The sequence below is a fragment of the Mauremys mutica genome, chromosome 3, assembly GCF_020497125.1.
Source record: "Mauremys mutica isolate MM-2020 ecotype Southern chromosome 3, ASM2049712v1, whole genome shotgun sequence".
In the NCBI taxonomy this organism is placed as follows: domain Eukaryota; kingdom Metazoa; phylum Chordata; order Testudines; family Geoemydidae; genus Mauremys; species Mauremys mutica.
In genome coordinates, this window is record NC_059074.1 from 135,433,078 (window position 1) to 135,450,092 (window position 17,015).

General features: G+C 42.3%; 1 protein-coding gene across 1 annotated transcript in view; it reads left to right on the plus strand.

Moving 5' to 3' along the window:
- RYR2 (ryanodine receptor 2) overlaps window positions 1-17,015 on the plus strand; it is a gene marked incomplete at its 5' end in the record, with an annotated part of 534,914 nt that overhangs the window by 317,389 nt on the left and 200,510 nt on the right. Inside the window, 6 exons of the mRNA XM_045010317.1 lie at window positions 151-291; window positions 1,762-1,925; window positions 6,209-6,287; window positions 7,019-7,108; window positions 8,654-8,791; window positions 12,194-12,271. Of these exons, the coding sequence (XP_044866252.1) occupies window positions 151-291; window positions 1,762-1,925; window positions 6,209-6,287; window positions 7,019-7,108; window positions 8,654-8,791; window positions 12,194-12,271 (690 nt within the window). The remainder of the gene's footprint in view (window positions 1-150; window positions 292-1,761; window positions 1,926-6,208; window positions 6,288-7,018; window positions 7,109-8,653; window positions 8,792-12,193; window positions 12,272-17,015) is intronic.

Genomic DNA, 17,015 nt, shown 5'->3' on the forward strand with positions numbered 1-17,015 from the left:
GTAGATTAGAACATGAACTCCTTGAATGAATTGAGAGATTGTTCTCGTGTAATTATTGTGTGGATCGTATAGTGTTTGAATGTCAGGATAAATAATTGATTGTGTTTATGTTATATATTTTGGATGCTTTCAAAATATTTTGTGTTCTAGTTGCTGACAAATCATTATGAAAGATGCTGGAAGTATTATTGCCTGTCAGGTGGGTGGGGCAACTTTGGTGCTGCATCAGAAGAAGAACTTCATTTATCCAGAAAGTTGTTCTGGGGTATTTTTGATGCCCTGTCTCAAAAGGTAATTTCTATGTAGTTCTCCATGATTACAATGTAGGCTGATCATTTCTATTCAAAGTATTCTATTCAAACTTGAGTTAATGACATCAAAATTATGTAATTTTATTATAAATTCTTCTGCATCAATTACATGCACAACAGATTATGTGGCAAACAGAATGTGCTAAATCTACGTGGTTTTAATACTATTTAATCAAATAGCTAATAATAGTGTATACTTATAAGATCCTCAAAATGCTTAGGTTTAACAATTTGTCAAGGAATATGCTGCTTCCTTGATAAATATAATGATTAAAAAAAATAAAATGGTATCCATGCAATCCTATGTGGGTCCAATCTTGCATACCCTTACATTTTATCTGTCTTTTTGTTTATATGACTTCTTATTACTGTACAGTAAAAGAGCCCTTCCAATGATCTGCCCTTGACAGTCTTTAAAAAACACACCGATACACAAACCCATCTGTTACCACAGATGAAATCAATTAATGCAGCAACAGCATTAATATAACAAATGTTAATTCACCTCTCCACCAAATCCCCACCAGAGTCCTACACCACCTCTATTCAGTCCTTCCCATCACCTATCTCATCACAGGTAATGTGGAAAATTGGGCCTTGTAGTGTGTCCTGAAGGTTAACAAGACAAAGGTTAACTTTGCAGTGGCCATTATAGACTAAGAGGGGAAGCATACTTAATTCTTGCTGACACAATAGGACCTTTCAGTTCCATGGACTCACTCACTGTAATAAGGACTACTTATATGAGTACGAGCTTGTAGGATCAGGCCCTATTTTATACACTATAGTAGCACTAATGAAATGCATCTAGAAATTAAGTTTAATTTGTTATAAGTGTCATCATATTATCTCTTCGGGGCTTTTTTCCTCCTTGGAAGGAAAAAAATACTGGGTAATTTAATAAATTTAAATCACGCAAATGTTTATTACAGCTATTTTTTTCATGATTATTTAAAAATTTTAAACATCAGCTAAACTCTCTTTGAAATATCGTCTATACCTTAGCTCAACAAGACTAGATAATACATTTGGACATTATACAGTGTTTTTTTTCCCCAACCTGATGAGGATTTCACCATGATGGGAAGCCATTTGGTATAGAAAATCCAGGTTCTTGGACAAGTGTTGGATATTCCTCTGCTTTACTCTGTTCTGGCACCCTGTGAGGGACCAGTCTGGCTCCCACCAAAGTGAATAATTGTTTTTCCATCGACTTCAATGAAAGCAGGATTTGGTCCTAAGTCTAGCTTCAGTAGTCAGTAGTATTTCATTGTAGTTCAGACGTCAGTTTCTTTTATTTTCAGAACTGAGATTCTATTTCACATTGAGTAAAAAAGTTGTTCCATGACAATTTGGTTTCATGTATGGCTATAATGATGAATCAGTTTCAGCAATAATGGAAACAATCTCCATTCAACACTGTGTCTTTTTATCTCATGTTTCTCCACAGAAGTATGAACAGGAACTGTTCAAACTGGCTTTGCCCTGCCTGAGTGCAGTTGCAGGAGCTTTACCCCCAGACTACATGGAATCCAATTATGTCAGTATGATGGAAAAACAGGCTTCAATGGATTCAGATGGGAACTTTAACCCACAACCTGTTGATACCTCAAAGTATGAACTTTTTCTGTTGCAGCTCATTTTTACCATGAACAGTTTAAGCCTGTAATTGAAATATGGTAGTACAGAAAACACATAACTACATGCCCATCTTGAATTACCATCCTTAAGATAAAATGGGGGGCTTATTTGGTTGTAAAACATGAAAGCCACAAGTGGTTCACTATATATTCCTTGGGCACCTTACCACAAGTGAGATAAATTTTCAGCCTGGAAATTAAACTACCTGAACCCATTTGTTCTAGGAAGCACCTAGCACACTTTTGGGAGTTGTAAAAGTAAATAATAATTAATAGTTAATGGGAGCCAAGTACTAAACTCCTGCGACTGACGCTTAAATTTTACTCTGCAAAATGTGGTGGTGATTGTACATTTATGTAAAGCCTTTTTATCTGGAAGGATTCCAAGCTACAGGCCACGTTCTGGCTGTTTTGCACAGGTGTGCCAAGGGGGGAGTGGGCAGAAGGAGCCCTCTCTTTAGCTTGCCACATCTTTGCAATGGGCAGCCAGAATCCCACCCATGTGTCCTATGAGTGCAAGAGCCGGTGATTCTATGCACCCCAAGTGCACAAAGCTCAAGTGGATTTAACATCCTGGATGTGGCCATAGCCCCATACTTCTGCACATACAATGGTAATACAAGCCTGACAGAAATAAGACCACACACTACCTCTTCAACAAGATCACTTCTAGGCATGGCTTCGCAAGCACCCTTATAGGCATTCTGTCTATTTCAGCACTCAACAGGCAGAATACCCCGAATCACTGCCACTGGTGCACTGGGCTTATGCACACATGCACCCATAAGGTGATGGTGGCTGCAAAAGCCACAATCTAGCCCTGAATAGAGGAATCATGTTGCACACCACTAAAGGACAATCACCTGTGAGGTGTAGTGTGCTAAGTGTCTAACTATATAACAGCCTTACACAACCATTTAGGACATGAAATGAAGATAGCTTTATCCAGTTGATATTGAGGGGGGAGGTGAATTTTAGGTAGACAGAATATAAATAACCAAATAATTAGTGTTTGCCCAACTCCCTGGTGGCCACAATCCTGGCTGTGAAAAAGTGTTGTTATGGGACTTTCAAGGACCAAGATTTGTCAAGACTGGTTTTTAACCTCTTTCAAAAGACATCATCTCAAGCATCACAGTTTCCCCTTAGTGCCATATTAAGGCATTGGTGTAGTATTGGTTCAAAAGTATTGCCTTACCAATATCATCTCAGTCATGAGCTGTTTACCTGCCAGTCCCCCATCTAAGTGCTAACCATTTCTGACCCTCTTCAGAAGTGATTATAGGTGATATTGCTGCAGCCTTAACTGCAGCTGCAATTTGTTATATTTACAAAGTACTATATCGTGCCCCCCATCCCCCCCCCCAAAACCCAAACCCAACACCCTGCTGAGTGCACATGATGATTTTTTTTGTGGCTTCTTCCTATTTGGTACCTGGATACATTTTTGCACAGTACTACACTAATTGTTAACTACTTGGAATAATTACTGTTGTACATCTCTCTTTTCTCTGATCCTATGACAAAGGATTAAAGGACAGACTCTCCTTGCTTCCCAGTAGATGGCACTATAACATTGTCTATCCCTTAATTTGCTGTCATAGAATGGGAGAAGAGGGTACTAGGACAAACAATTATCAATAAGCAATTTTCCTATTCTTTTGTAAGAACACAAGTGTAGGAAACTGCTTTGTATGATAAATTGTTCATTAGAAAATGTTCTATAGCAGTGGTCTCCAACCTTTTTACGCCCAAGATCACTTCTTGAATTTAAGGGCAACCCTGGATCGGCCCTGCCCCATCCCCAAATTCCCACCCCACTAACTCCGTTCCCCCACCCCCCATCACTCATTCTCCTCCAACCTCACTCACTTTCTCTGGGCTCGGGTAGGGGGTTTGGGGTTTGGGAAGGCATGCTGGCTCTGGGCTGGAGCCAAGGGGTTCGCATGGGAGGGGACTTTGGGCTGGGGGTTGGGGTGCAGGAGGAAACTCTGGGCTGGGGCAGAGTGTTGGGGTGCAGGAGGGGGTACAGGGTGCTGGCTCTGGGAGGGGGGTCGGGGCTGGGGTTGAGGTGCTGGGAGGGGTCAGGGTGCAGGAGGGGGTACAGGGTGCTGGCTCCAGGAGGAGGCTCAGGGCTGGTTTAGGGTGCTGGCTCTGGGAGAGGGCTCAGGCTGGTTTGGGGTGCTGGCTCCAGGAGAGGGTTCAGGGCTGCTTTAGGGTGCTAGCTCTGGGAAGGGGCTTAGTGCTGGGGTTTGGGGTGCGGCCTTCTGCTGGGCAGCACTTACTGCTAAGGCAGGCTTCCTGCTTGCCTCGGCCCCACGCCGCTCCTGGAAGGGACCAATGCACCCCTGTGGCCTCTGGATGGGAGGGTGTTTGGCACGTGGCTCTGCGCACTGCCCCTCTCTGCAAGAGCCCTGCACCCCATTCGTGGGGCTGTGTGGCTGCTTTCGGGAGCAGCGTGGGGGCGGGGCAGGTAGGGAGCCTGTCTTAGCAGCAGCCCCACTGTGTTGCCAGAGATCGCGATCGACTGGGAGATCCTCTAGGATCAACCAGTCGATCACGATTGACCAGTTGGTGACCACTGTTCTACAGTATTTGTTTTTGTTTGGAAGAAAAGTATTACTGCTCTTCCTGTAGTGGTAAATCAACTTCAACTTCAGTACCCTCTTGCACACCTGAAAGATTGCTAGTTTATTTGCGTATTGATTTTATTGATTTTTTTATTTTTCATATTGACTGGCTTTTAGGTATTCAATGGGATCTGAAATTTGTACCTTTTTTAGTGGCTATAAACTCCCGTATTTCAATTACATAATGAAATTTACAGGTTTATAATATGCTTTAACAAGAGGTGGTTGACAGTGAATTTACATTATGTATATAATATGCACTGTATTTCTGGAAAATAGGAACTGAAATATATTTTAAAACACAAATAAGTTGATGTTAATAATCTAAACCCATATCAGAAAACTTCAGTACATTTTGTAAGTCATTATACTCATAGATTTTAATGCCAAAAGGGACTATTGTGATCATCTAGTCTGTCCTCTTGCACATCTCAAGCCACAGAACCTCACCCACCCACTCCTGTAATAGACACATAACCTGTGGCTGAGTTACTGAAGTCCTCAAATCATGATTTAAAGACTTCAGGTTACAGAGAATCCATCATTTACTCTAGTTTAATCCTGCAAGTGACTCATGCTGCAGAGGAAGGCAAAAAACTCTCAGGGTCTCTGAAAATATGGCCTAGGGGAAAATTCCTTCCCACCCCAAATATGGCAATTAGTTGGACCCTGAGCACATTGGCAAGACCTACCAGTCAGACACCTGGGAAAGAATTCCCTGTAGTAACTCAGAGTCTTCCCCATCTAGTGTGCCATCTCCAGCCATTGGGGATATTTCCTGCTAGCAGTTGCTGATAGGCCACATGGCATTGTAGGCAGTCTCATCACAACCTCCCCTCCATAAACTTATCAAGCTCGGTCGCAAAGCCAGTTAAGTTTATTGTCCCACTGCTCCCCTTTGAAGGCTGTTCCAAAATGTCACTCATTTGTTGGTTAGAAACCTTCATCTAATTTAAAGCCTAAACTTGTTGATGGCCAGTTTATTGCCCTTTGTTCTTTTATCAACATTGGCACCTACCTTAAATAACTCCTCTCCTTCCCTGGCATTTATCCCTCTGATGTATTTATAGACAGCAATCATATTTCCCCTCAGCCTTCTGTTGGTAGGCTAAACAGGCCAAGCTCTTTGAGTTTCCTCTCATAAAGTAGGTTTTCCCTTCCTCGGATCATCCTAGTAGCCCTTCTCTGCACCTGTTTCAGTTTGAATTCATTTTTCTTAAACATGGGAGACCAGAATTGCACATGGTATTCCGGATGTGGTCTCATCAGTGCCTTGTATAATGGTACTAAGATTTTTTTGTATCTACTGGTGCATCCTAGGATTGCTAAATTAGCCTTTTTCATGGCCTCATCACATTGGTGGCTCATAGTCATCCTGTGATCAACTAATACACCCAGGTCTTTCTCCTCCTCTGTCTATTCCAACTGATATGTCTGCAGCCTATAGGAGACTTTTCACTGATTTCAGTGGGTTTTGTATCAGAATCTGTATGGGGAAGCCAGCACAACAGTACACTCTAACTGGAAATATATAGTGCTCTATAGTTTTTCAGAAATTTTCTTTAAAAAGAACCCTTTCAAATTATAACGTATATAATGTATTGAAACATGTTCTTTTCTTTTTCAGTATTACAATTCCTGAAAAGCTAGAATATTTCATTAACAAATATGCAGAACATTCTCATGATAAATGGTCAATGGAAAAGGTAACGTTATATTATTTTCATATCAAAATGCATTCAGAATATTATGGATATTTTCTGAGGATTCTACTTAAGTTTTTACTCAAGTTTTTGAGATTGTTGTCACATTACATCAGATGTCTGGCTAAGACTGTATCATCATTTTTATCTTAGAGTTGCGTTTTTCAGGAATTCTATAACTGCACTCATCTGGTCAGATCTTGAACATACCAGCATTTTGTGTTTGTGTGTGTGTGTTTTAACTTTTACAGCATTTGAGAAAAATGTAATTGGTAGATTTTTAAGTCGTTTTGTTACTTCAAACTTTGTTTTACTTTTTCAAAAGATATTTTATATCTCTGTAAAAACCACAGGCTTGGTGTTAAAATCTGCTCTCTATGCCTCAAAGAGTGTTGTCTCTTTTCATACAGACACCCTGGCAGAATAGTAACTAAGAAAGTATATTCAAATGTATTTACTTTAAGTTAACATAAATGTTGTGATAAAATAACAAAAGTCTGGACATTCAGAAGTAAAAATGACACTGTACCTAACTGATTCGTGGGGGGGGGGGGGTTGGGGGGGCAGGAGGTTAGGTTGTGAGAGGCTGGTGGGAAAGGGTACAAAAAAATTGGACTTGAATAAAAAAAGTCTTACAGAAGCATTCCTTTTCATAAGTAAATAAATATAAGAATTCTGATGATTCTTTCTTCATATTCCTGCTGCTTTTTCCTTTCTTCCTTCACTTTTTTCAGTTTGCAAATGGATGGATATATGGTGAAACATATTCTGAGTCTTCCAGGGTGCAGCCATTAATGAAACAATATAAACTATTATCAGAAAAGGTGAGGAATTTGTTCATTCTTCATTACACAGGTGTTTCTAAACATTTGTTTCTCTATCTTTGATAAGAGGCCACTGGCTGTTTGTGAAATTTGGCATTTTGGCTTTGTCTTCACTGACATAAAGATGTTTTTTGTTTTGTTTTGTTTTACACAGCAAGATAACTAATGTGATTGTTACCTCACTGTGCAATCCTAAGTGGAGACAAAACACTTGTAGTTTTTCTTGCAAGATAGCTAGGTGAGGTCAGCACCATAGCCCCCAATCATAATTGACCTCACTGAGTTTACCTTGTGGTAAAACTAAAGTGCATTGTCTCCACTATGTTTTTACAATGTGTGATAGCAAACGTGTTTTCGTTATCCCACAATAAAAACATGCCTTTTCGATCAGTGAAGACATAGCCTTTGTCTAGTTTGGTCTGGTGTTTATTTCAAGGACTAGAAAAAGTACCTTGGTACACATGATAATTAACAATTCTTGTCACCTTTATATTCATATTAGAGTGTGCTAGCACAATGCACTGTCATTATCACCATCAGCCCTCTGATTCTGAGGCCACGGCAGGGCCAAACCTCTTCTGCATAACTCATCCGTAAGGCTGCAAGTTTGTCACGGACTCCATGACTTTTCATGACATATGCTGCGGCCGGTGCGCCTGGCTCAGGGGCAGCTCAGGCAGCCCCTGCGCCAGTGACACTGGCCACTGCAGGGGCAGTTCCCAGAGAGTGGGAGCTGCAGGGATGGTGTCTGCAGGTGGAGGCAGAACGCAGAGCTGCCTGACCATTCCTCCACCTAGGAGCTAAGAGTGGGGGATGTCACTACTTTCGGAGAGCCCCCTGGGTAAGCGCTGCCTAGAGCCTGCCTCACCCTATCCTGGGCCCCAACCCGCTGCCCCCTCCCACACCCAAACTCTGCTAGTGTGTGTGGGGGGGAGGGCACATAGCCAGTTAGGAAGCCTGCCGGCCCCACCAACCCCCCTTCCATCACCTGGTCCTGGGCCATGCACGGCCGCCCTTTCCCCCTCCAGCACCAGCAGGGGTCCCGGGCTGTGGGCCGGCGCCCACCCCCTCCCAACCCCAAGCACCCAGGCCACCTTCCCCCAGCACCCATGGCATCCCCGGGCAGTCCTCCCGAAGTTTTAGTTGGGAATATAGTAAAAGTCATGGACAGGTCACAGGCCATGAATTTTTGTTTACTGCCCATGACCTGTCCGTGACTTTTACTAAAAATACCCGTGACTGAAACGTAGCCTTACTCATCCATGAGACTGAAAAAGTTCATATATCACATGTCCATATGATTTGGTTCACATAAGTGATTTGGGAATAAATAGTTGCCGTTACTATTTCTCTTAATTGGCCTCCTTATCTATGCACAGACGGTTTCTTTGCTGTTTCTATTCCACTGCAGACTGTTTGCAATTTGTCTCAATGGATGTAAATTTGCAGTGCTACACAACAGGGCAGAGGGCTAGTAATAATGCATCAGATTTTATTCCACTCAGTTATATAATCATCAGTCACTCCCATGTGTACTTCCCCTAGGAAAAAGAAATTTATCGGTGGCCAATCAAGGAATCTTTGAAAACCATGCTAGCTTGGGGATGGCGGATTGAAAGGACAAGGGAGGGAGATAGTATGGCCCTTTATAATCGGACACGTCGCATATCTCAGACAAGTCAGGTGAGTACTGTGTTAGGCATCAAGCCATTTTATTAATGACTATGTACTGATATTGTGTGTGTGCCTGTCTTTTTACTGTGATCGTGTATTTAAAATGCAAGTGTCAAAATCTACTTGGGATGTTCTTGAGCATCCCCCATGTGCCTTTATTATAGCACTCGCTTGAAGCTAAAGTTCACATGTCTATTAATCTCTTGTTTCACATGCTCAAAACTTCCTGAAAACTCTCCTTTTCAGTTGTAATGTTCCCTGTTCGGCCATAGCCCAAACATGAAAGTCTAAGCAAAATCTGTTACCATGCTTACAAATTGTGCCAGCGTGAAAAAATGCTTGTGGTTTAAAAAAAAAACAAGAAAACTTTGTGTAAATAAAAAATACATCTCAAAAAGACTGAATTAACAAGCTGAAAATGTCCAGTTGGTTAGATCTCCCTACAGAGTATTTCCCACGTAATTTGGTATTCAACATTTTTTTAAAATTGAGATTGAAAAATTAATGCAATTTATTATTTTTTTCACTTTGTTTAGAGTCAGTTATGTTACTATTTATGGTAATGTAATGCAAAGTAAGGCACATTGGAAAACATAACCCCAACTGCACATAGAAAACAATAGGATCTAAATGTGCTGTTACCACTATAGAAAGAGATCTTGAAGTCATTGTGGATAGTTCTCTCAAAACAACTTCTCAATGTGCAGCAACAGTCAAAAAAGCTAAGAATGTGAGGAAAGGGATAGATAATCAGACAGAAAATATCATAATGCCACTATATAAATCCATGGTATGCTCACACTTTGAATACTCATGCTGTTCTGCTCACTCCATCTCAAAAGAGATATATTAGAATTGGAAAAGTACAGAGAAGGGCAACAAAAATGATGAGTGACATGAAGCAGCTTTCATATGAGGAGAGATTAAAAAAACTGGGATTGTTCAGCTTCACAAAGAGATGACTAAGGGGGGATATGAGAGAGGTCTTTAAAATAATAAATGGTGTGGAGAAAGTAAATGTTAATTCCTCTCACATAATACAAAAAACAGGGGGTCACCCAAATGAAAATAGTAGCAGGTTTAAAACAAAAATAAGGAAGTACTTCTTCACACAATGCACAGTTAACCTGTTGCCAAAATAATAACTGTCCTCAAAAAACAATTACCGTAGATAAGTTCATGAAGGATAGGTCCATCATTGGCTATTAGCTAAGATGGTCAGGGATGCAACCTCATGCTCTGGGTGTCCTCTGACTGCTAGGAGCTGGGACTGGATGACAGGGGATGGATCACTCTATAATTGCCCTGTTCTGTTCATCCCCTCTGATGTATCTGGCACTGTCCACTGTCAGAAGACAGGATAATAGGCTAGACTGATCATTGGTCTGACCCAGTGTGGCCATTCTTACGTACAGTGCTGTTTGAACTGTTGTCATTAGAAAAACATTATTTTGTGTCAGTGAGAAATGAAGTAATATGTTTTCAGTCTGTTGTTCATAGAAGTTGTGTGTATCATTCTAAATACACTGTCCTAAAAGATATTCTTAAGGATCAACAGGAGGCATTTTTCAAAGGGGTCCATTGACTCTCCAGTACATAAATATAAATATTTTCAGAAGACGTAAGTGTCATTATGAAGACTGATGCTATTTTAGACCCAATCACAGAAATGACTGGGTTTTTTTGTGGGGTTTTTTTGGGGGTTTTTTTGTGTTTTTTAACTTTCACATTTGAAAATCTGAATCAGTGCTCAGTTTTCCATCAAAAACACTTTTGGCAAAATTTCCAATCATTCCTAATCTAAAGGTTCTAACAATAGTACTGAGGATTTCTTTTTTTGCCAATACTGTACTTTTAGGAATCAGGGCTTTGGAGCTGTGCTCCGGCTCCGCTCCAACTCCAGTCAAAAACCTGCAGCTCCACTGCTCCGGAGCTGCTCTGCGCTTCAGCTCTGGCCTCTGCTCCAAAGCCCTGTTTAGTAAGCATAGTCACGGAGCTAGTTACTGGTATCTCACTGTCTGGCCTTATCCCCTTTGTGTTAGTGTGTTCTTGAAGAAAATTCAAGAAAGCAAATCTCTTATCAATACTAAAATCTGGTCTTTTCACAATCAAATACACTGTCCTAGAACACAAGTTTGAGAGAAAATATCATGGCTTTTTGACACATTGTTGAATTCATCTGGATTTTGAAGTCCATTTCTAAAGTCATGCTTGGGTAATCAGAGAGAACTCAATTCTGGTTAAACATACTGCTTAAGTATTTGGCTTTTGTCATTGTGAAATGTTAATATGGATTCAGTATTTTGTCAATACAAAAGGTTGTAGAAATGACAATATAGCTTCAATATCAATTTCTGCATACAGGCTAGGCTCCTTGGCAGCTTTGTAGTAGTGCTTGGCATAGCTTCGGGGCAGGGTTGTGATATAAATGTGTCCTTTGTCTTCCCCCTCAGTACTGGCCACTGAGTGCCGAGCTAGTTCTTGGGGTATATTAGAGTACCTTTAAGGCTGCTGTAATTTACATTGACTAGTGGCAGCTCTAGAGTGACCAGATGTTATAGGGACAGTCCTGATTTTGGGATTTTTTTCTTATATAGACTCCTGTTACCCCCCACCCACGTCCCAATTTTTCACACTTGCTGTCTGGTCACCCTAGGCGGCTCCGAGGAGCTGATATGGTTGCCAGGGATTGCCAAGACATAGGACATCCCAGCCACACCTCTTGCACCAGCCATTGTATTCTGAAGATGTCCTATAGGAGATTCTGTGACAAAGGGGAGAGAATTTCCCAGAGGATAGTGTTTTCTGAGTAGAGAAATACAGAATGGGTTTACTTGTTTGGGTTTCACTGTCTTTTGTAGCGATGGGGTTGAACTGCAAAGTTTTAACCCAGATCTGTGTCTGAACTTCCCCCAGCGTTTGGGATCTGTGGTTTTAATTCAGGTCCATCTCTACTTTTTTAGAATAAATTCTATACAAAACTTGGTGGTTTGGTCATAATTCTTTAATACAGTATTTTTCACACTGAGCTCAAATCTGAAATCTTTGTTCAGGCAAAACTTCTATTTAAGCAAAAGAGATTTTTGCCTGATTGTGACCTTTCTCTGGAAATAACTGGCAATGTTTGCATTGTAACTATCTGACTAATCTGCATTCTTAAATCTACCCCTGGTTCCAGTTAATCTGTTCCATTTTTAGTATTACTGCTGTCAGGCAAAAAAAGAAAAGAAAACTCAAGTAACTCTCATGTAATGCTCCGTTTTTCTGCCAATGTATATGTAAGTGCTCCTTTCTACCTCAAGTTTCCTTTTTCTTTAGCTGGTTGATTGCCTAGACTATCTAGGTGACATGAATCTATTAGGACCTAGTATTTGTAATACTTCATTGCTTTTTTGCACATCGATCATTCAGGTGTCTGTAGACGCTGCCCATGGTTACAGCCCTCGAGCTATCGACATGAGCAACGTTACCCTCTCCAGAGATCTGCATGTAAGTCTTATTGTAGTTAAGTTTAAAAAAATATAAATGCATTAAATTTTCTTTTGTGGATTTATGTAAAATAAAAGTTATCTTCTAGGGTCAAACACAGTGTCCGCGGTGGGTCAGGGCATAGCTCGACAATTTACGCACCCCCACACCCACCCCCAGAAGTGAAAGGGAAAACAATCCTCTCTTGACTCTTTTACATGTCACCCTATCTTTACTGAATGCTGCAGATAGACGTGATGCTGCAGCACTCAACACCAACTTCCTTGCTCCCTCCCCACTGTGGGTGGCTGATGGTACAATAAGGCTGATATCCATTGTCATCATCAGCCTATTGGCACATGGGGCAGTGCAAAAGGACTGGTAACCATGCCGACTAGCATCAGTTAGGTCGATCAAGGGCGCCTGCTCCTAATTTTTCCTGGTAGATGGTGCAGTATGGCTGGTAACCGTCTTCATCATAGCAACAGGGGGCTGAGCTCCATCAGCCCCCACCCTTCATGTGTAAAGAAAAGATTCAGTTGCCCCTGGACTAGCAGTGGGATGCTGGGCTCCTCTCCTCCACACTGCTTAATGTCCTGTCTGGACTATCATAGCAGCTGGAGGCTGCCTTCCACTCATTTCTCACTAACAAGTCACTGTGTCTTATTCCTGCATTCTTTATTACTTCATCACACAAGTGGGGGGACAATGCTACGGTAGCCCAGGAAGGCTGGGGGAAGAACGGAATCAACAGGTGGGGTTGTTGCAGGAGCACCCCCTGTGAATAGCATACAGCTCATAATTTCTGCAGGATCTGACACAGAGCAGCTGTGCTCTCTGGTTCTATGATACAGTGGTTCTCTAGTACACTTGCCCATATTCTAGGCAGGACTGATTCTATTTTTAGATACCAAAAAGGAGGGATTGACTCAGGGAGTCATTCCCAATTTTGGCTTTTGTGCCCCTGGCTGATCTCAGCCAGGGGCACTTATGACAGCAGCAAATGGTGCAGTGCCAAAGGACTGGTAACCATGATCATCTTATTACCAATTTATGGTATGGTAGATGGTACCGTATGGCTGGTAACCATCTCTGTTGTCATGCAAAAGCATGCTGCTGTGTAGCGCTGCTGAATCGCCTCTGTCAGCGGCATCTAGTACACATACGGTGACAGTCACAAAAGGCAAAACAGGATCCATGGTTGCCATGCTATGGCATCTGCCAGGGCAATCCAGGGAAAAAAGGCATGAAATGCTTGTCTGCCGTTGCTTTCCCAGAGGAAGGAGTGACTGACGACATTTACCCAGAACCACCCGCGACAATGATTTTTGCCCCATCAGGCACTGGGATCTCAACCCGGAAATTCCAAGGGGCGGGGGAGGCTGCGGGAACTGTGGGATAGCTACGGAATAGCTACCCAGAGTGCAATGCTCCAGAAATCGACGCTAGCCTCGGACCGTGGACGCAGACCACCGATTTAATGTGTTTAGTGTGGCCGCGCGCACTCGATATATACAATCTGTTTTGCTAAACCGGTTTATGTAAATTCGAAATAAACCCGTAGTGTAGACGTACCCTAAGTTTCATAATAAGTATTGACACAGGAGTCTTAAAATATATGATTTGTTGCTATTTCATTTTTTCCCCTTAATTACATGCAATTACTTCTAATTAATATCCCCTGTGACTCCGGGAAGTATTTTCTCTCCTGCTCTGGAGTTTACTGAACACAGGTCAGACACACAGCACTGGTAGATTATCATAATCTCTCCTTTGGCTGTCATATGGTCACTCTACACATAATTAGGTTTTTGTCTGTATTTTAGTTATATCCCTCTGGCTTATTCATAATGTTTATTATTATTCTCTGAATTTTCTGTGTATTTCTGGCATTGAGATGCTTGAACTGAATGCATTAATACAGAGTTGTATGAAGTGGCACTATTATCTGGTCTCTCTGATGATTTTTTTTTTTTTTTTACATATGCAATCCTAAAATATCACTTAGTGGATAAACTATTGGATTGCAGTGTTCTAATAGATCTAGTTTCAGGTCCACTACCAATCCTAGCTGTCTTTTGGCATTTCTGCTTTCCAAGTTCAATATCTTTGTCACTTTGAATATTTGTGTTTTAGCTTATTTTTCCCCAATGTCTCAAGCTGAATTTTCTCAGGTTAAATATTATTTTGTTGTTTCCAGTCTCTATTCCTAACCACTGTAGGTTTCTGTGTATCTTTGCCTGGAGTTTGCAATTCCTCCCAATTAAGTATCATTGCTATCTTTTAACTAGTAAGCCATTAAACTTATGAATAGTTTCTAAAGAATTTGAATAAAATTGAGTCATACTAGTTCCTGCAGCATTCCACTGGGGACTTACCCCAAATAGATGCATCTTCATTATTATAACTATGCTTAGCACTTATACAGGACTTTGCATATTAAAAAAGCCATACAAACATTAGTTAACCCTCACACTACTGCTGGGATGTAGATAAGCATTTATTGCACGATTACAGCTTGGGAAACTTAAAGCAGAGAAGCTAAGTGATTTACCCATGGCCAAACTGCAAATAACTGGCATTAGAACTAGAACTAAATTTAGAATTCAGGACTTTGGGAATACCAATCCCATGCTCATTATTTTACACCACATTATCTGCCATTTGTCACTGATAATTCCCCTTTGTTTACAGCCATCCAGTGAGTTAGAATTCAATGCTGACTGTCCTTATGATCGCGAGTAGCTAGTTTCACCAGTTATGTTTGAAGCTAGCTTTTGGTTAGAAGCCTACTTTTGTTCCGCAATCAATAATATCACCAGAACTAAACAAATGTAACTAAAATCTCATTTGCATCATTATGTCCGGTTGCAATTTTTCTAGTAATTTTCAGGCACATGAGCAATGCATTTGAGAGAGATAAGGGGTAAATATGAGTTGTGATTCGGTTTGATGTAACTCTTTTTGAGGTTTTAATGTATCTTAAATAAGAACTTAGCCTACATACTCCAACTTTGACTTAAGTTGGTGGCTTTTGGGAAGGCAACTACTTTGACTGTAGTAAAAAGTTGGTGTCTGGATTTTTGGAATTGTTAAATTAAATATATATAAATGATGTTTTTTGTCCTAAGAAGGTGCTCTAATATACCCATCTTTTCCTAGAGATTGTCTTAGTATGAAGACAGGTTATGGCCAAAATTTTCAAGCTTGCATCTAAATCAGGCCCGCACAACATGCGGCCCCCAGGCTGCATGTGACCTGCGTGGGCTCACTGTGTGGCAAGCGGTGGGGTGGGGCTGCTGGGTTCACCCCGTGCCCGGGGGGAGGGGGCCCGTCTCACAGCCCCGCGCGTGCCACGATCCAGCCGCCCTAACGGCCAGAACCGCACATGTCTCCGTCTCCCGCTCCCCCCGCCTGGCGTACAGTGGGTGTGTCACTTCCGGTGCCCGCTGAGGCGGAAAGCGCTGGGCACGAGGCGGAGCCGGTAAGTGCCTGGGCTCGAGCTGCAGCTTGGGGGGGGGGGCAGAGCCGAGACACCCCACCCAAGCTGCCCCCTTCAGTTGGGGGTGGGGTGGCTACTGCACTGATTGGTCCCAGGGCAGCCTCCGTAGTGATTGGGGGGGGGTGTTGAACTGTCTGTGGGCAGCCAGGAAATCCCAGGGGGAGAGGGGTGTGTGTTGCACCTGCCCTGCCCCGACTGCTCCCCCTTCCCTGATCCAGGGACCTTCTCCCTCCCCGCCCCCTATCACACTGCTACCCCCCTCTCCCCCCGGGCTCCCTGTGGCCCCTGTGTTTGTGTGTTGGACAGTCACATCCAATCCCTTCACACTGCCCCCCTTTCCCCTCCCCTTCATAGCCCCAGAAAATCCCTTCAAACTGTCCCCCTTTTCCCCTCCCCTAATTTCATGGGGGAATGACGAGCCGAGTGGGTGGGTGGGCAGTGGCGGTGAGGCTTTATACTTCAGGGTGGGGTGAGGAGGCGAGCGGCGAGTATTTTAATTTTTGGTACTGCTGTGTGCAGTAATATAGGGACGGGGTGTTTCGGAGGGGCTGGGTGGTGTGTGAGGGTGTGTTTTGGCGGGGCCGGTGGGTTTCAGCCCTTGCCGCTTTACGACTTGTGCAGGCCTGATCTAAATTCACAGTTAGTCCCCTAAATGAGTGCACTGGTTTTCAAATATGAGCAATGAAACATTGCATTGAAAGCAATAGGAACTGCGCATCACGTCTACATACCATAGCACAAAAGGAATATTACAAACTGCCCTTCCCCCTAGAGCAATTCAATTACGTTTGAGAGACCCAGGTAGGTTTTAACTATTTATTGAAAACTACAATAGAATCCAAATGAATGCTCTTAAGCTACAATACAATAAGTAAAGTAAGCAATCTCACTTCCTGCTGGGCAAGGCGTACCAGATGCGAGCAGACAAACCTTCCTCTCTGTTCAGTCTGTCATCTCTCAACATGTAAAAGCACTTAACCCCACCCCATCTCTCTCAAGTTATACACCTGGCTTGTAATGGTCACATGCAGAGCCTGCCCGGACAGCCGCATTATAGCTCCCTCTACTGCTGAGAAATGTGGAACCCAAACATGTATTACAACATTAATCAAGACATATTAAAACAGTGATGAGATGAACATTAAAACAAGAAGGGCAAATTTGCCTCACCCCAGGGATACAAGAGCATCTAAGGGTACAGCCTATATGGGAGCTCTCCAGTCCCCTAACAGGAATGAGAAGTGCAATTGAGATTGTGGCAGT